The sequence below is a fragment of the Trachypithecus francoisi genome, unplaced genomic scaffold (assembly GCF_009764315.1).
Source record: "Trachypithecus francoisi isolate TF-2019V2 unplaced genomic scaffold, Tfra_2.0 Lachesis_group13, whole genome shotgun sequence".
NCBI classification, from domain to species: Eukaryota; Metazoa; Chordata; class Mammalia; order Primates; family Cercopithecidae; genus Trachypithecus; species Trachypithecus francoisi.
Genome location: NW_022681458.1, coordinates 38,441,554 through 38,461,556, shown reverse-complemented (window position 1 = coordinate 38,461,556; position 20,003 = coordinate 38,441,554). Strand labels below are relative to the sequence as shown.

The 20,003-nt window shown below is 40.1% G+C and overlaps 1 protein-coding gene across 3 annotated transcripts in view; it reads right to left on the bottom strand.

The window, feature by feature from the left end:
* Positions 1 to 20,003, bottom strand: part of WDR12 (WD repeat domain 12) — a 33,696-nt gene that overhangs the window by 3,399 nt on the left and 10,294 nt on the right. For all 3 annotated transcript variants that reach the window (XM_033230668.1, XM_033230670.1, XM_033230669.1), the window contains exons 3-9: positions 18,071 to 18,165; positions 16,288 to 16,394; positions 12,837 to 12,952; positions 11,640 to 11,794; positions 10,154 to 10,199; positions 8,210 to 8,295; positions 73 to 213 (exon numbers count right to left, since the gene is read on the bottom strand). In XM_033230668.1, the coding sequence (XP_033086559.1) occupies positions 73 to 213; positions 8,210 to 8,295; positions 10,154 to 10,199; positions 11,640 to 11,794; positions 12,837 to 12,952; positions 16,288 to 16,394; positions 18,071 to 18,165 (746 nt within the window). The remainder of the gene's footprint in view (positions 1 to 72; positions 214 to 8,209; positions 8,296 to 10,153; positions 10,200 to 11,639; positions 11,795 to 12,836; positions 12,953 to 16,287; positions 16,395 to 18,070; positions 18,166 to 20,003) is intronic.

Below are 20,003 nucleotides of genomic sequence, written 5' to 3'. Positions count from 1 at the left end.
AACATTAACCATGGTAGACTAAAAACCAGCTCTAGAAGTTTAGCACTTAAAAGCACACTAAATTTGTCTTACCAAAGTTGACTTAAGACTGCCAGACTCAACATCCCACACTCTAATTGTATGGTCCCAAGAAGCACTGCAGATTTCTTCAGCATCTGACCACAAAACTGAGGAAACTGCTTCCATGTGGCCAGAGAGGGTCACTATGGGAGTCTAGAAAGGAAGACCCCCAAAAGGGGAAAGTGTTTTCATTACAGAGTAATTGAAACAATAATAGTACTTATTACTTACAAAGCCCATATGACAGAGACAAACTGCCCATCTTTCATACCCTGACTTATTTCTTCTTTCTTTACAATGGAATGGATATTTGTTTTTTATTTTATACAAGACACTGAGGCTGATAAAGATAACTTGCCCAAGGTCATAGAGCTTATAAGGGGCAGACTTGAGTCTGAACCCAAATATTACTTGTCTGTAGTCTTTCCACTGTATTCTGTTGCTCTTCATCTGTTCTACTTTTCATTTTGATCAGCATTAACACAAACTTAACTCTCCCAGCTGACAAATGTTATAGTAAAGGTTAGTGCTGGATGGTTTCCGAATGGCCTTGGACTGATGGATACAGTTTCTCCCCCTCTTTTCTTCTTGCCTATAGTTCTCATAATAACTATAGAATATTCCAGGAATATAACAACATCCTGAGATAGGGAGCAACTGGCCAGCATAGCCTGGGGGCTCTATTCCAGCTCCTAGAAACAGGATGTCCTTCAAACTTTGCCCAGAGAGTCAAGTGACCCCAGGATACAAAAACCAGGGCAGGCTGCTTTTTGGGATCTCTCAGCTGTGCTGCAAGTGACACACATGCAGTTAACACTCCATTTGCCCCGGGCAGCTTTCTTGAGCCTTGGGGGACTGGCTCACAATGGATCCTCGGCTTGTGTTGTCCCTTGCTGCCTATCTGTAAGTAATAAACCTATTTCATGTAACGTGTTGCGTGTGTGCTCTTCCTCACCAGATTCAGGCAACTGGTAAAACTGCAGCCCAGGATGCGGTGGGTCAAAGTATTCACACTTCTATTCCTGGTGGCTGGCATATGATGACCTTTACTATCCTCCACTCAGTGGGAATCCTCCCTTAGAACTGGTTATTAGTGAAACTGCTTCACAGTTAACACAAAAAGCTCTGTGATCAGACAGATATAGGTTTCAGCACCTTCACTCAAAATATGCTGCCAATTTCTACATAACTCCTCCAGGTAAATTAATGTACACAGTTCACTTATTACTACTCCACAATCTCTAATGTCTTTCTAAACTAAAAGCCCCAAACTAGGTAACTAGGTAGAGTACCTACCTTAAATATAAGGAGTATATAAAAGAGAGTGGGAAGGGCCAGGCACAGAGGCTCATACCTGTAGTCTCAACGCTTTGGGAGGCTGAAGCAGGAGGATCACTGGAGCCCAGGAGTTTGAGAACAGCCTGGGCAACATAGTGGGACTCCATCTCTACTAAAAATATAAAATTAGCTGGGCTTAATGACACATGACTATAGTCATAGCTACTTGGGAGGCTGAAGTGAAAGGATCGCTTGAGCCCAGGAGTTTGAGGCTACAGTGAGCTATGATCACACCACCGTACTCCGGCCAGGCCCACTCCTGCAGTGGGTCACTGCACTCGGCCCACAGTTGTTTTAATAAGGGGTTGTTTTTACAACGCTTTATAATGGTAATTTAGGTTTTTGTGTGAACAAGAGAGATCTTGTCTCTCAAAAAAAAAGAGAGGAGGCCACACACGGTGGCTAAAACCTGTAATCCCACCACTTTGGGAGGTCGAGGTGGGTGGATCACTTAAGCTCAGGAGTTCAAGACCAGCCTGGGCAACATGTTGAAACCCTGTCTCTACAAAAAAATATAGAAATGAGTTGGCTGTGGTGGCACACGCCTATAGCCTCAGCTATCCGAGAGGCTTACGTGGGAGTACTGCTTGAGCCTGGGAGGCGGAGGTTGCCGTTAGCTGAGATTGTGCCACTGCACTCTACCCTGGGCAACAGACTGAGAGTCTATCACAAAAAAAACAAAAACAAAAACAAAACTAGCCGGGCATGGTGGTTCACGCCTGTAATCCCAGCACTTTGGGAGGCCGAGGCAGGCGGATCACCTGAGGTCAGGAGTTCAAGACCAGCCTGACCAATATGGAGAAACGCCATCTCTACTAAAACTATAAAATTAGCCGGGCGTGGTGGTGCATGCCTCTCATCCCAGCTACTCAGGAGGCTGAGGCAGGAGAATCGCTTAAACCTGGGAGGCAAAGGTTGCAGTGAGCCGAGACTGCACCATTACACTCCACCCTGGGCAACAAGAGCGAAACTCCATCTCAAAAAAAAAAAAAGAGAGGAAAAGAATTCTGGAATCGGGGATAGTCAATCTACTTTTATATAACTTTGCTACATTTAACGTCCTTAAATATTGCCTCATCTGTGATATTAAGGAGTTATAACTGGATCAGAAAGCAAACTTTTTCAGTAAAGAACCAGCAAGTAAATATTTCAGCCTTTGGAGACCATATACAGTTTCTGATGTATATTTTTCTTTGCTGAGTAGTATTCTGTTGTATGAATAATACCATAGTTGTTTTTTTTTTTTTTCTGAGACGGAGTTTTGCTTGTCGCCCAGGCTAGAGTGCAATGCATGAACTTGGCTCACTGCAACCTCCACCTACTAGGTTCAAGTGATTCTCCTGCCTCAGCTTCCCAAGTAGCTGGGATTATAGATGTGTGCCACCACACCTGGCTAACTTTTCGCATTTTTAGTAGAGACGGGGTTTTACCATGTTGGTCAGGCTGGTCTTGAACTGCTGACCGCAGGTGATCTGCTGGCCTCAGCCTCCCAGAGTGTTGGGATTACAGGTGTGAGCCACTGCACTTGGACCACAGTTGTTTTAATAAGGGGTTATTTTTACAACACTTTATACTTATAACAACCATCCTTAGCTCTCTGCAGTACAAAAATAGGTGACAGCCAAATTGGCTGTTGGGCTGTAATTTGCCAACTCCTAGACCAAATGATCCCTGAGGTCTCTCTTCCAGCTTTAAAATTTTCCTGAAAGAAGTAAAGGAACCTGATAGAGGAGTGAGAAACAGAACAATCTCTGATGTGATGTAAAACAAAATGAAAAGGTGACACAGAGGTAATCAGAAAGCTCTAGAATAGAAAATGACATGGTAAAAACAACAGGCAAGCTGATCATATGAATAAGCTATATCATTCCTAGGCATTTATTTACCCAAAAGAAATGAAAACAGGTTCACACAAAAACCTAAATACAAATGTTGATAGTTTTACTTATAACTGCCAAACTGGAAACAATCAAATATCCTTCAGTTGGTGAATGATTAAACCAACTGTGGCATATCCATACAACAGAATACTACTCAGCATCGATACCCCCGATAACTTCAAAAAACGTCAAATGCTTTATGCTAAGTGAAAAGGGCCCGATACAAAAGACTATATAAACTAAACTGTGTGATTGCACTTATATGATTCTGGAAAAATTATAGGGACAGAGAGCAGAGCAGTGGTTTTCAGAGGATAGAGGCGGGAAGAGAGTTGACAAGAAGGGGCAATATGAGTTTTCAGGGATGATGGACTATTCTTTTTTTTTGAGACGGAGTCTCACTCTGCCGCCCAGGCTGAAGCGCAGTGGCGCGATCTCCGCTCACTGCAAGCTCCGCCTCCTGGGTTTACGCCATTCTCCTGCCTCAGACTCCCGAGTAGCTGGGACTATAGGCGCCCGCCACATCGCCCAGTTAGTTTTTTTGTACTTTTTAGTAGAGACGGGGTTTCACCGTGTTAGCCAGGATGGTCTCGATCTCCTGACCTTGTGATCCGCCCGTCTCGGCCTCCCAAAGTGCTGGGATTACAGGTGTGAGCCACCATGCCGGGCCGATGGACTATTATATATCTTGGTTGTGTAGCAGTTACATGATTCTATATCTTCATCAAAACTAAAGAGTTATACACCAAAAAGTGAATTTTCCTCTAATAAAACTTTTCTTTAAAAGTAGAAAAGTCAATGTTGGCATTGTCACTACAAACTAAGTGGAATAGTAGTACTGGAGGGAAAAAAAGCAATTTTGAGAATTATGGAGGAAAAAACTTTATTGTATGTTAATATATGAAGCAAATGACAGGTGAATGAACTGGCAGCATTATTCACATTAACACATTTCAGGCAGTAGAAAGAAATGCAAAGAGAAGACACCTATTTTTGATATGTCTTATCTCTGTTTTCTATTATTTTGCTAAAATCCAAATTTTTCTTTGCTTTTTTTGAGACAAGCAAGGTCTCACTCTGTCACCCAAACTGGAGTGCAGTGGTGCAATCATAACTCACAGCAGCCTTGACTTCCTGGGCTCCAGTGATCCTCCCACTTCAACCTCTCAAGTAGCTGGGAATATAGATGCACACCACCATGCCTGGCTAATTTTTAAATTTTTAGAGATGGGGTCTTGCTATGTTGCCCAGGATGGTCTTGAACTCAAGTGATCCTCCAGTGTTGGCTTCAAAGTACAAGTGTAAGCCACCACCTTGGGCCCCAAATTTTTCTATTATTTCTAACACAGCAACATTTTCATTGTAATTAGCACTTCAAGGGTTTCTGGCATGACTTAAATTAATGATTTATGAATGTATAAATTTAAACCCTATAAAAAGCTAAATGATTTCTCAGGAAAAGCCAGCAAAAGGGGGAAAAAAGCTAAATGAGAAACTCAATATACTATTATTTCTTTCAAACAAAATGAACTATGGGAGCAAGCTTACAAAAGTATGCACCTAGAAATAAATGGTATCAGCAAAGCAGAATGGGAGAAAATACTGAAATACATATATTTAGCAAAAAACTTGACTCCAGAATACATAAAGAACTCTTACAAATCAATAAGTAAAAAAAAAAAAAAATCAATAAGTAAAAGAGAGCCGACACTTTTAAAAAATGGGCTATGACGTGGGAGGACTGCTTGAGCCCAGTAGTTTAAGACAGCTTGGGCAACAAAGCAAGACACTATCTCTATAAAAAAATGAATAATAACTTAAAAATTAGCTAAAAATATGAACATTTCATAATTGAGTAGCAAAGATCCAGGGCTTAAAAAAAGTTAATCATGACTTTAATAACTGACCATATCAAGTGCTGGTAAAGATGTGGAATAACAGCTAGGCATGGTGGCTCATGCCCGTAATCCCAGCAATTTGGAAGGCCGAGGTGGGAGGACTGCTTGAGGCCAGGATTTCAAGACCAGCCTGGGCAATACAGCAAGACCCCATATCTTAAAAAAAAAAAAAAATTAGCCAGGGCATGGTGGCACGTGCCTGTAGTTCCGGCTACTCAAGAGGCTGAGGTGTGAGGATTATGTGAGCCCTGGAGGTTGAGGCTACAGTGAGCCATGATTATGCCACCGCACCACTCCTCTCAAAAGGGGGGAAAAAAAGGTCCATCAAAAGAATAATAAATAGCTGGGTGTGTTGGCTCAAGTCTGTAATCCCAGCACTTTGGGAAGCTTTGGGAGGCTGAGGCCAGCAGACCACTTAAGCCCAGGAGTTCAAGACCAACCTGGGCAACATGACAAAACCCAGTATCTACAAAAAAAGAAAAAAAAGAAAAGGAAAATTAGCTGGGCATGGTGGCCTGCGCCTATAGTCCTAGCTACTCAGGAGGCTGGGGTGGGAAGATCACCTCAGTCTGGGGAGGTTGAGGCTGCAGTGAGCCATGATCAGGCCACTGTACTCCAGCCTGGGTGATAGAGTGAGACCTTATCTCAATAATGGATAAACTGTGGCATATTGATGCTGCAATGGAATGCTATGTATTAATGAAAAGATCTATCTTACAGATATCACATGAAATTTTAAAAATAGGTAAAACTAATCTCAGATGGCGTAAGTCAGAAGTGACTAACATTAGTGAGGTACTGGCTGAGAGGCAGGCTAGAGGGAGACATCTAGGGTATTGGTAAATCTCTATTTTTATTTGGGTACTAATACTTGAGTATACATATTTATAAAAATTCACTGAGCAACATTTAAGCTGCATGCCAAACTTTAAAAAGAGAAAAAAATGGCAGAGCATGGTGGCTCAAATCTATAATCTCAGAACTTTGGGAGGTGGAGGTGGGAGGATCAGCTGAGGCCAGGAGTTTGAGGTTACAGTGAGCTATGACTGTGCCACTGCACTCCAGCCTGGGCAACTGAGAAGACTTTGTCTGTTAAAAAAAAAAAAAGAAAGAAAGAAAAAAAGAGCTACCTTCTCAGTAAAAAAGCTTTTATAACTCAAGAAATCTTTTCCTACTCAGATATGTTCTTTAAAAGTTTGATCAGGGATATACATGAATATAAACTAACACTGGCACAATATCCAATTGGTAAGGCATTTCTAGCTTTACTTTTTATTTTATTTTCTGAGACAGGGTCTCGCTCTGTTGCTCAGGCTGGAATCCAGTGGCACAATCTTGGCTCACTGCAACCTCTGCCTCCCGGGCTGGGCGTAGCTGGGACCACAGGTGCAAGCGACCACATCCAGCTAACTTTAAAAAAATTTTTTTTGTAGATACAGGGTATCACCATGTTGCCCAGGCTGGTCTTAAAACTCCTGAGCTCAAGCAATCTGCCCACCATGACCTCCGAAAGTGCTGGGATTATAGGCTTGAGCTACCACACTCGGCCTCCATTTCTAGCTTTAATTTAGCCTATCAGAATAAAGAAGCTGAGTAAGTGCCAGATCTTTCCTCTTGCAATTCATCAGTCTGTGTTTAAATGTATTAAGAAATTATAAATCATTACTTTCAGCTGGAACCAGTAAGCATTACTTTTTTTTTTTTTTTTTTTTTTTTGAGACACAGTCTCGCTCTGTCGCCCAGGCTGGAGTGCAGTGGCACGATCTTGGCTCACTGCAACCTCTGCCTCCCTGGTTCAGGCAATTCTCCTGCCTCAGCCTCCTAAGTAGCTGGGACTACAGGCACCCGCCACCACGCCCGGCTAATTTTTGTATTTGTAGTAGAGACGCGGGTTTCACCATATTGGCCAGGCTGGTCTCGAACTCCTGACCTTGTGATCCGCCTGCCTCGGCCTCCCAAAGTGCTGGGATTACAGGGGTGAGCCACCACGCCCGGCCAAGTGCTACTATTACATTCTATTTGATGAATAATTTATAATGCCACTTTATCCTTCATTTTCAACAATTTTTACAAGGTATTTTATTGGTGACTATAAGAATTAATGTGCAAATGTGTGCTTTATTTACTGCACATTCATTATAGCTATTAGAAAATGAATGAAAAATGTTTTTCATAAACCTGACTCAGTATCACCCTTCACAAAAAGTATATAAATACAGTCAGGTCATATTATAACAAATATCTTCGTAACAGGATAAATAGTAAACTGCATGAAAAGCCAAACACATGGAAGCACAGAGTAGAACAGTGGTTGCCAAGAGCTGGAGTATGAGGAAATGGGGAAATGTTGGTCCAAGGGCACAAATTTTTGGTTATAAGATGAACAAGTTCTCAGGCTCCAATGTACAGCATGGGTGGTGATGGATGTGTCAATTAATTTGATTGTGGTAATCATTATACAATGTTTATGTATATCTAATCATGTAGTACACCTTGAATATATTCAATCTTTATCAATTAAGTATTTTTAAAAGTAAGAAAAAATCTGGAAAAACTTTCCGAGTTTGACTTAATGGAATCTAACAGCTAAATGACAGAAGCAAATCCCAAATTAAACCCTTGGTTTCTAGTGATTTAGAAGATATAACTAGGATCACTTATAAAAACTACTTACTCAGTGCATGAAACAGATAATATTATCCAACAGTCAGGTAATTAGATGCTTCACTTTAGTGTAAGCTTTAATAATTAAAAGGTTCAGAATGCGGCATGAGATCAAACATAATAACTAACTCATCAACCTAGCAACCATAAGCCTGGCTCAATGCCACTACATTCAAAGATACAAATAAATGTAGCAACAATACTTTGCTTATAATAAAAATTTACAAGTCTACTGAAAAAAAGGATAATCATGGTTAAAGAAGCAAGGTAAGACAGAAGGAAACATAAACATGAAAGATCATACTAAATTACCATATATTTGTCAACACAGGCCAAAGGCAAGTACAGTCAGTTCTCACAAATACTGACCCTTGTTAGTCCCAACTGTTCTGTTTTCTGTTTCTTTCTTGGTCGATTTGTGGACTCCTCCATTTCATCTTCTTCATCTGTAGGGACTGTGTCACAGAGAATCAGATTTGACATTTTAAAAACAGTATTAATCGTGAACTATCTGAAAGAATTCTTTACATTTCCAAATACAGTTTTTCCATGTTATCACAACTAGTTAATGAATGATTATTCCTCATCATTTTGGTTAATATAGAAAGTTATATATAAAATACTACCTAGATTAACAATCTTTAAAAATAAAAAAATAAAAAATAAATTACATTAGAAAACTAAAATCTAAGTAGTTTAAAATCTTGCTATCTTTAAGGTCATCATTACAAATATTTATCATTTTATCACAGCTATGAAAAATTGCTGTTAGTTGTAGGAGAGTTATGAACACATTACATTATGAAGGAGGGAAGGAAAAACACATGAAAAATGCACATACATTTCAGCCATGTTTATTCTCTTAATTTCATTTTTCTACCAAAAGTGTTTCTGGTTTTTTTGAGTTTTTAAAATCTTTGCTATACATCACATGGTTAGGCAGCAAACCCAGATTGAAAACTACATAAAATATGCAACATTAAATATGTAATGTATGTTACATTACGTTACAGTAACATACATATTGTTACATCAAATATGTAACATAAAATATGTAAAACATTAAAATGTTTTGTGGCTTTTAGGAATATTAATATTTCTCTAAATAGATTATAAACCCCTTAAAGTTAATAGCTACTCATATACAATCTCATTTACTCAGCCCTATCAAAAAATAAAAAATTCTACTAAAGAATTTTCTAAATTAAACCACTTTTTGTCACCAAATTATTTGCTTTCACCATTTTTGTAAAATCTACTAAAATGGATTATATATTTCCTACCATCTTACACATAATTATTCAAAACTGGTTAAGCGTTTCTTGATCCCCCTCAAGTCTTTGTGAAATGCATTTGGGGTATTATACTGTGTAACAAAGCAATTACCTAAAAAGTAACAGAGGTATTCTGATCTGTTTACCCATGCAATAAATAGTTCTAGCTACTAGGTCTTAAAATGTAAGTATCTATGGGTGTCTGTTTTTTCTTCTTTTCTTCTCATCAGTGTCCTCTTACTACTATGAAAGCATCTTCCTCTAAGAGTCCTTCCTCCTCCTCCCTCAATTTGTTCCTTTTAATCTATGTTTTCAGAGTAAAAATAGTAATATTGGAAAAACTGCATTTAAAAATTTTTTAAAGTAAACCAGCTTACCTAAGAAATTAACAGTAAAATGTCTCAAAAGTCATTCTTAAATGACTTAAGTCAAAATGACTCGGAACGTATTTTTATTCACTTCCAAGTTTCCTGAATAAGAGAACTTTGAGAATCAAGGTATTTATGTCCTATTGCACCAAACATGTTTTTGATACTTGCAATTCAGTGACACTATGCAGTAAGTAAGGGGGTGGTAGGGTAGGAAAAAAAATCTTGAAACGCAAATATAGAACTTGTTGACATACTGGTCTATTTTTATGGCAAAATATGGGTTAAAAAGTCCCCTTTCGCTAAACTGATTTTTTTTTTTTGAGACAGGTTCTCACTCCATCACACTGGCTGAAGTGCAGTGGCATGACATCATAGCTCACTGAAACCTTAAAATCCTAGGCTCAAACAATCCCCTTACCTCAGCCTCCCAAGTAGCTAGGACTACAGGTGCATACCACCACACATGGCTACTTTTAATTTTCTACTTTTAGTAGAGACAGGGTCTCACTACGCGGCCTAGGCTGCTCTTGAACTTGTGGCCTCAGGTGATCCTTCTACCCTGGCTTCCCAAAGTGCTGAGATTACAGGCGTGAGTCACCACATGGCCTCTGAACTTAAATTTTTGAAACAACATTAATAAGTCAAGGTAAAATAAATATTTAATTTACCTGTAGACCAGATCTTTAGCATTTTATCCCAGGAGCCACTGCAAAACTAAACAGACGTATATGAAGGGAAAAGACATATGTAATATGATTCATATTATTTGCCTATACCAGTAGGTCTCTTCCTCATTCAGGACCTTTTCAAAGAACTTATGTTCCAGAGAGTTGAAATTAGTCTTTTCCAAGGGCAGATAGGACAGGACATAAAATCTGGGAAATCTTGAAGGTCAGGCTTATTGCCATGTCTTTTGAAGAAAGCCAATCTGAAGTGAGAGAGAATAAAGTCAACTTGAGGGACAAGAGAGCGAGAGGGTGTGCGGACCACATTCAAGCCTCTATTCCACTGGTTCCTGAGGCCCAAATGCACCATTACCCTTCTTGTGATGTGGCTGTTCAATCTTTCCTGGGATCTCACAGTCCATTTACTTTTAAGGTTAAATAAGTTCAAGCTGAGTTTCTATCTCTCCGTAACCAAAAAGAAGGGGTACAGTTAATTCACTAAAGTTTGGACTCAACAACATATAAACCTTTTTGGCTCAATATGAAAAATAAAAAATCTTCACCTTTGAATACAAGCATCCTGTTATCCTAACTGTCAAAGAAACACTCTTAAGTCCAGAAAACTTCAATGTGGCTTAGGAAACTTTCAAATTGTAAGTGGATTTATAACCCTTCATATTAATAAATCAAGATGGTATTGCCCTCAGTTTTGTTACCTTTTAACTAACTTTTATCATTTTATCATGATAAAGAGTAGATTGGTACTATAGTAAAACTCTATTAGCACTAACTTTAGTGTATGCTAACGCTCAGATGATCAACGAGGCATTTTCAGTTGATGACAGCACTTAAGAATAGCTGATATAGACTGGAAATATATCAATTACTATGAGGTAAGAAAGTTATATAAATGAATAGCTTGTTTACTTCATTTCTTTTTTCTTTTTTTTTTTTGAGACTGAGTTTCACTCTTGTTGCCCAGGATGGAGTGCAATGGCGCAATCTCGGCTCACTGCAACCTGGCCTCCCAGGTTCAAGTGATTTTCCTACCTCAGCCTCCCAAGTAGCTGGGATTACAGGCTGTGCCACTATGCCCGGCTTATTTTTTATTTATTTTTTTTAGTAGAGACAGGGTTTCTCCATGTGGGTCAGGCTGGTCTGGAACCATCCTGACCTCAGGTGACATCAGGTGATCTGTCCGCCTCAGCCTCCCAAAGTGCTGGGATTACAGGCATGAGCCACCATGCCCGGCCCATACCTCCTTTCCTAAAATTTCTGAAGTTTATATAAGGTTCTAAACCAGGGATATTCAAACTGAGCAAGTGATTATCTCCTATTGTATGAGTATTTACTCTTGCTTTGAAATCCTATCTTTTGTCACCGATTGTTAGGAAACTAGGCCAACACAATAAATATATGTAGAAAAAAATATTTAGGAACAAGCTCCAATACTAATTTAACAATACTAAATTACATTCCAGCTACTTACTTTAGTTCCTGAGCCATCAACAGCTATAGAATCTACACTTCCAGCATGACCTCTACAGCAGTGTAGGGCTTTCACTTTGTTTCTCTCTACATTCCACTCCCATAAGAGAATAGTCTGATCCATAGAGGCACTCAATAATAAGCAGGACAAACTATCTGAAGAAAGGAGAACACAAGAATAAGAAACAAATCAGTACACCATTTAGAATACATCATGTTCTGAAACCGAAGAACTAAATGTTTTTGTTGTTATTGAAAAAGATGTTAAAAAGATAACTCATATGGCCAGGTTTTAAAAGGCTGATGTGGTATAAAGAAAAGATTCTTTCAAAATAGAAGATGGCTGGGTGCGGTGGCTCATGCCTCTAATACTGGCACTTTGGGAGGCCAAGACAGGCGGATCACTTGAGGTCAGGGGTTTGAGATCAGCCTGGCCAACATGGCAAAACCCTGTCTCTAGTAAAAATACAAAAATTAGGTGGGTGTGGGTGGGGGCAGGCGCCTGTAATCCCAGCCACTCAGGAGGCTGAGGCAGGAGAACTGCTTGAACCTGGGAGGTGGAAGTTGCAGTGAGTTGAGATTGAGCCACTGCACTCTAGTCTGGGCGACAGAGACTCTGCCGCAAAAAACAAACAGGCCAGGAGCGGTGGCTCAAGCGCCTGTAATCCCAGCACTTTGGGAAGCCGAGGTGGGTGGATCACGAGGTCAGGAGTTTGAGACCAGCCTGGCCAACATGGTGAAACCCCATCTGTACTAAAAATACAAAAATTAGCCGGGCGTGGTGGTAGGCGCCTATAGTCCCAGCTACTTGGGAGGTTGAGGCAGGAGAATCACTTGAACCTGGGAGGCGGAGGTTGCAGTGAGCCGAGATCATGTCACTGCACGCTAGCCTGAGTGACAGAGCAAGACTCCATCTCAAAACAAACAAACAAGAAGAAAATAGATGAATGTAATACACTCAATATCAACTTGAAAATGTATATTATCTGATGCAATTTTAATAAATATTCACTTCTAACAATTTATGAATTTTTTATATAATCTTTTTCTTCTTGAACACTGTATTTTTTGAAAGACCTCATAATAACTGAGGTATGAGATGCTTCCTACCCACTCCCCATTCTTCCTCAGCACCAAAAATGGCTTATTTCCAAATCCCTATCTAGGATTCCTCAAAGTGTAAGGAAAATGTCCTAACCTTTTTTCACCCAGGCCACATCTTTTACAACGTCTGTATGTCCCACAATTGTCATTATTGACTTTCCTTCCAAGGACCAGATCCGAGAAGTCTTATCATAAGAACCAGTCAAGATCCTATGAAGAGAAAAAATATCTTATGAAACAGAAAAAGCAGTTTTTTCAAACCCTGAAAATGAATTTTGTTTCTGTGGCAATGACAAAGTAACTTTGAGGAGTATACTTTTAAACGCTTCTTTGATATGAAGATTGAGATTTCAAAACACACTAGATCAGATCACTTGATGTTTCTCAACCTCCTAAAAATAATACCTGGCATGACTGGGCGTGGTGGCTCACTCCTATAATCCCAGCACTTTGGGAGGCCGAGGCGGGTGGATCATGAAGTCAGGAGATCGAGACCATCCTGGCTAACACAGTGAAAACCCTATCTCTACTAAAAATACAAAAAATTAGCTGGGCGTGGTGGTGGGTGCCTGTAGTCCCAGCTACTCGGGAGGCTGAGGCAGGAGAATGGCGTGAACCTGGGAGGTGGAGCTTGCAGTGAGCCGAGACTGCGCCACTGCACTTCAGCCTGGGCAACAGAGCAAGACTCCGTCTCAAAATAAATAAATAAATAAAAATAATAATAATACTTGGCAAATCCTAGATTTCCTTTTTTTTTTTTTTGAGATGGAATCTAGCTCTGTCACCCAGGCTGGAATGCAGTGGCATAATTTTGGCTCACTGCCACCTCTGCCTCCCAGGTTCAAGAGATTCTACTGCCTGAGCCTCCTGAATAGCTGGGATTACAGGCACCCACCACCAAGCCCAGCTAATTTTTTTTGTATTTTTAGTAGAGACTGGGTTTCACTGTGTTGGCCAAGCTGGTCTCGAACTCCTGACTTTGTGATCCACCCGCCTCGGCCTCCAAAAGTGCTAGGATTACAAGCGTGAACCACTGCGCCTGGCTGATTTCATTTTTATATTGTTGTAAACAATACAACTCTCACAAAAGCTATGCAAATTACTTGTTGACTTGATGCTAACACAGGTTGAGCATCCCTAATCTGAAAATAAGTCCAAAATTCTCCAAAATCCAAAACTTTTTGAGCACCAACATGACACCACAAGTGGAAAATTTCACACCTGACTTCATAATGACAGGCTGTAGTCAAAACGCAGTCAAAATTGTGATTCAGGCACAAAATTATTAAAAACATTGTATAAAATTGGCTGGGCGTGGTGGCTCACACCTGTAATCCCAGTACTTTAGGAGGCTGAGGCGGACGATTCACGAGGTCAGGAGATCGAGACCATCCTGGCTAACATGGTGAAACCCTGTCTCTACTAAATATACAAAAACAAAATTAGCCAGGCGTGGTGGCGGGTGCCTAGAGTCCCAGCTACTCGGGAGGCTGAGGCGGAAGAATGGCCTCAACCTGGAAGGCAGAGCTTGCAGTGATCTGAGATTGTGCCACTGCACTCCAGCCTGGGCAACAGAGCGAGACTCCGTTTCAAAAAAAATACACACATATATATATAAAATATATATATAATATACATATATTATATATTATATATACATAATATAAAATTACTTTCAGGCTAGATGTATAAGCTATATACGAAACATAAATGAATTTCATGTTTAGACTTGGATCACATCCCTAAGATATTCACTATGTATATGTTAATACTGCAAAACCCACCCCCACCAAAAAAAAATCCTAAATCCAAAACACTTCTGGTACCAAACATTTCCAGATAAGGAATACCCAACCTGTAGTGCTCTTTTTTTTTTTTTTTTTTTGAGACAGAGTCTTGCTCTGTTACTCAGGCTGCAGGGCAGTGGCGCGATCTCAGCTCACTGCAACCTCTGCCTCCTGGGTTCAAGTGATTCTCCTGCCTCAGCCTCCTGAATAACTGGGACTCCGGGCATGGACCACCATACGCGACTAATTTTTTATATTTTTAGTAGGTTTCAATATGTTGGCCAGGCTGGTCTCAAACTTCCGATCTCAAGTGGTCCACCTGCCTTAGGCTCCCGAAGTGCTGTGATTACAGGCGTGAGCCACGCACCTGGCTGTCAACCTGAAGTACTTTGTACTCAACCAGTGAAAACCACTTAAACTAAAACTAGTAGAAACATAACTTTATGTAATAACTCCAGGGAGATGTTCTTTGAAAGAAGTAAGCTCCTACTACAATCTACTCTTGAGGTGTTTTCCTAAACGCAAGGCCAGTGAGGATTTGCCCTGAGATATCTGTACCTTCTTTCTTGAGTACAGTCTGTTCTTTCTAGCCCTAAAAGAGCATGCCATGCATCTTTATGGTATTAGGCCAGGAGATCTATGGCTATACCGGTTACTTTTTTCCTCTATGAAACAAACTATATCCTTGGTCTTTTTTTTTTTTTTGAGGCGGAGTCTCACTCTGTCGCCCGGACTGGAGTGCAGTGGCCGGATCTCAGCTCACTGCAAGCTCCACCTCCCGGGTTTATGCCATTCTCCTGCCTCCGCCTCCTGAGGAGCTGGGACTACAGGCGCCCGCCACCTCGCCCGGCTGGTTTTTGTATTTTTTTTTTTTTTTTAGTAGAGACGGGGTTTCACCGTGTTAGCCAGGATGGTCTACGATCTCCTGACCTCGTGATCCGCCCGTCTCGGCCTCCCAAAGTGCTGGGATTACAGGCTTGAGCCACCGCGCCCAGCCTATCCTTGGTCTTAAAAGCAACATAATCGAACCAAATAAATTAAATGCTCTAAGATACATGACTTATTCAGAAGACAAACATAGATGGGTGTAGAGAAATCCCATCTATTCAGGAGGCTGAGGCAGTAGGACTGCTTGAGCCCAGGAGTTTGAAACCAGCCTGGGCAACAGAAGGAGACCCTGTTTAAAAAAAAAAAAAAAAAAAAAAAGACAACAGTAATTGTTACTATTACATCTTGAACAGAACAGAAGAGTATCCATTAATAAATACCTGTTTCTTCTTTTTTTTTTTTTTTTTTGAGACGGAGTCTCGTTCTGTCGCCCAGGCGGGAGTACAGTGGGGCCATCTCGGCTCACTGCAAGCTCCACTCCCCAGGTTCACGCCATTCTCCTGTTTCAGCCTTCCGAGTAGCTGGGACTACAGGCACTTGCCACCACACCCAGCTAATTTTTTGTATTTTTTTAGTAGAGACGGGGTTTCGTCATGCTAGCCAGGATGGTCTCAATCTCCTGACTTCGTAATCCACCCGCCTCGGCCTCCCAAAGTGTTGGGATTACAGGTGTGAGCCACCATACCTGACCACCTGTTTCTTCTTGAAGACACTGAGTGCAAAGATCTTTCTGTTTGGCATGGCCACTGATACAGAGATCACAAAATTAATTTACAAATAACAGTAAATCACAGAAAAATATTTATATATGGATTTAAAAAGACTGAAGGAGGTAAATTAAAAAAGAGAAGAGCATTAATCTGGCAATACCATTCCTCTGCCCCTTTAATTGAACTGATCCAGTCATCATGGAACATGCATTGCTCTGGCTGGGGTGCAGTATACTTCTCAACGTATTCTATTTCCACAACTTCTTCCTAGTCACAAGAGAAACCAGTAACAAGTCAGATGGTACAGTTTTAAAATACTACATTATGAAGATAAAGAACCCCAATTTAATATATCTCCTTAATATCCTTCATATTAGTCCCCTTCATAAGTCAGCAAATTTGGAGCCATTTAAAAAGTCAAGAACTTTATTTGACCTAACAGTAAGCTAAGAGTGATTATTAGGAATTAATAGCTTGGCATGATGGCTCACACCTGTAGTCCTACCTATTAACATTAGGAAATCTGGGGCAGGAAGACTGCTTGAGCCTAGGAGTTCAAGTCCAGCCCAGGCAACAAAGCAAGACCTATCTCCTAATAAAAAATTTAAAAGGAAGAAATATTAATGGCCTTGTGAAACTTATGCTGAAAATAGCGGGGAAAGGAATATAAGAAAGCCTTAGGCCAGGTGCAGTGGCTCACATCCATAATCCCAGTATTTTGGGAGGCTGAGGCGGGCGGATCACCTGAGGTCAGGAGTTCAAGACGTGCCTGGCCAACATGGTGAAACACTGTTTCTACTGAAAATACAAAAATTAGCCAGGCGTGGTGGTGGATGCCTGTAATTCCGCTACTTGGGAGGCTGAGGCGCAAGAATCACTTGCACCCAGGAGGCAGAGGTTTTAGTGAGCCAAGACTGTGCCACTGCACTCTAGCCTGGGCAACAGATGGAGACTCTGTCTCAGAAAAAAAAAAAAAGAAGATATAAGAAAACATTAAAATTAAGAATAAAAGCATATTGTTTAATGGGTACAGGTCTTCTGTTCAGGATAAGGAAATAATTCTGGAAAATGGTGATGGTTGCACAATATTGTAAATGTACTTAATGCCACTGAATTGTATACTTGAGAATGGTTAAAACTCTAAATTTTATGTTATGTATATTTTACCACAATTTTTAAAAATCACAAAACAAACAACAACTATAAGTTATATTTTTAATCATAAAAGCAATATAAGGAAACTCTGAAAATAAGAGGAAGGGAAAAATAATAACATAATCCACAGTTTTTATATGTGCCCAGTTATTTTGTGCACCAGTATTTGTACACACATATTTGCTATTCCCTTTCTTGCCAGTTCTTCCACATATATGAAGAATGTGTTCATTTATTTCTTTTTTTTTTTGAGACGGAGTCTCGCTCTGTCTCCCGGGCTGGAGTGCAGTGGCCGGATCTCAGCTCACTGCAAGCTCCGCCTCCCGGGTCTACGCCATTCTCCTGCCTCAGCCTCCCGAGTAGCTGGGACTACAGGCGCCCGCCACCTCGCCCAGCTAGTTTTTTGTATTTTTAGTAGAGACGGGGTTTCACCGTGTTAGCCAGGATGGTCTCGATCTCCTGACCTCGTGATCCGCCTGTCTCGGCCTCCCAAAGTGCTGGGATTACAGGCTTGAGCCACTGCGCCCGGCCTCATTTATTTCTTGAATAAAACACTCTCACAAAAAAAGAGGGCTTCAAAACAGAACATACAGGAATATACATATATATACACATACGATATATATTCAGTATACACACATAATATACACACAATATATAACACACTATATATATTCAATATATTAAAAAGAATCATTGCTACTAAAGATACATTCAGTGTGATTTTAAAAGGAGTTTAAGCCAATAATGCCTTAAGTGAAATACAGAAGGCAAGTATTTGAACTTACTGATGAGATGTTCTCCAGTTCCATGTGTTTGATCAAGGGCATTCGCAGAAATTGGCCCTTAATAAGGAAATCAAACTCCACATGTTTGTGGAACTCTGAGGAAAATATATAACAAAATTATTGTTCTTAATATCTGAAGTAATACTGGCAGAGGTATATGAGAACTCCCAAAACAAACAGGTACCGATTATCCCAGTGTGGCCTCTGAGTTTCTCTGTAATTTTTAAGATCAGAAATACTTTGTTCTGTTAGTATAATGTCTTTTTATTGTTGTTGGTGTATTTTGGTTTAAAAAACTTTTATTATTTCAAACATATCCAAAAGTAGAAATAACAATGAATCCCATCACTATTGCCCATTTTGACATCTACCAACTAATGGAACATCATCCATATTCCTCCCTCCATTCCCCGGCTGGTTTATTTTGAAGCAAATCTCAGAAATTAAATCATTTCATCTGTAAATACTTTAGTATGTATCTCTAAAATATAAGGACTTAAAAATTAGTCACAATATTTTAAAATTTAACAATCATTCCTTCTAATATCAAATAGTAAAAGTTCTTTTACAGTGAGCTTTCAAAAATCAGCATCCATAATCTATACATTATATTTGATTAATGTTTCTTTTAATCTTTAACAGTTTCTCCTTCTTTTTCTCCTTGCCAGGTATTTGTTGATGAAAGTGGGTCATCTGTTTTGTTACATTTCATACATTCTGGGTTTTGTTGACTCCATCTCCAAGGTGTCCTTTAACATGTTTCTTTATCACACAAATATCCTATAAACTAGTCAGAGGTAAATGGTAAATGGCTGGCTAGATTTCAGGGGTTTTTTTTTGCAAGAATATTCATAGGCAGTATTGTCTATTTTCTATTACATCCCATCAGGATGCAAATAGGATCTGGTTGTGTCTCTCTCTTTTTTTTTTTTTTTGAGATGGAGTTTCACTCTTGTTGCTCAGGATGGAGTGCAATGGTGCGATCTCGGCTCACAGCAACCTCCACTTGCTGCGTTCAAGCCATTCTCCTGCCTCAGCCTCCGATTACAGGCATGCGCCACCACGCCCAGCTGATTTTGTATTTTTAGTAGAGACAGGATTTCTCCATGTTGGTCAGTCTGGTCTCAAACTCCAGACCTCAGGTGATCCACCCACCTCAGCCTCCCAATGATTGTGTCTCTTTTTAAGATATTAAGACCCATCTTAGGGCTCAGATTATATCAGTCTGATTCCATCCACCATAATGCTCCTTGTCTGTCTTTTATCTAATTATCGGGATTAACAGCTACTGAGAATCACTACTGTACTTACATTCATTATTTCTTTCGGAGTTGCAATATGGTAACAGTCTATACAAAAGGAATAATGTTCAGTCTATATGTTTAGAAAAATAAGCAACTATTTGGGTAACATACTGGAATTGCAAAGCTTCTCTTACAGGAATAATTCTTTCTTCAACAAAATACTTGCAAACCAAATTCAACAACACATTAAAAAGATCATCATGATCAAGTAAGATTTATCCCAGGGATGCAAGAATAGTTCAACATACACAAATCAATGTAATACACTGTGATGGTTATCACTGAGTGTCAACTTCATTGGATTGAAGGATGCAAGTATTGTTCCTGCATGTGTCTGTGAGGGTGATGCCAAAGAAGATGAACATTTGAGTCAGTGGAATGGGAGAGGCAGACTTACCCTCAATCTGGGTAGGTACCATCTAATCAGCTGCCAGCATGGCTAGGATAAAAGGAGGCAGAGGAATGTGGAAGGACTAGACTGGATGAGTCTTCAGGCCTTTATCTTACTCCTGTGCTAGATGCTTCCTGCCCTCAAACATTGGACTCCAAGTTCTTCAGCTTTTGGATTCTTGGACCAGTGGTTTGCCAGGGACTCTCGGGTCTTCAGCCACAGACTGAAGGCTGTACTG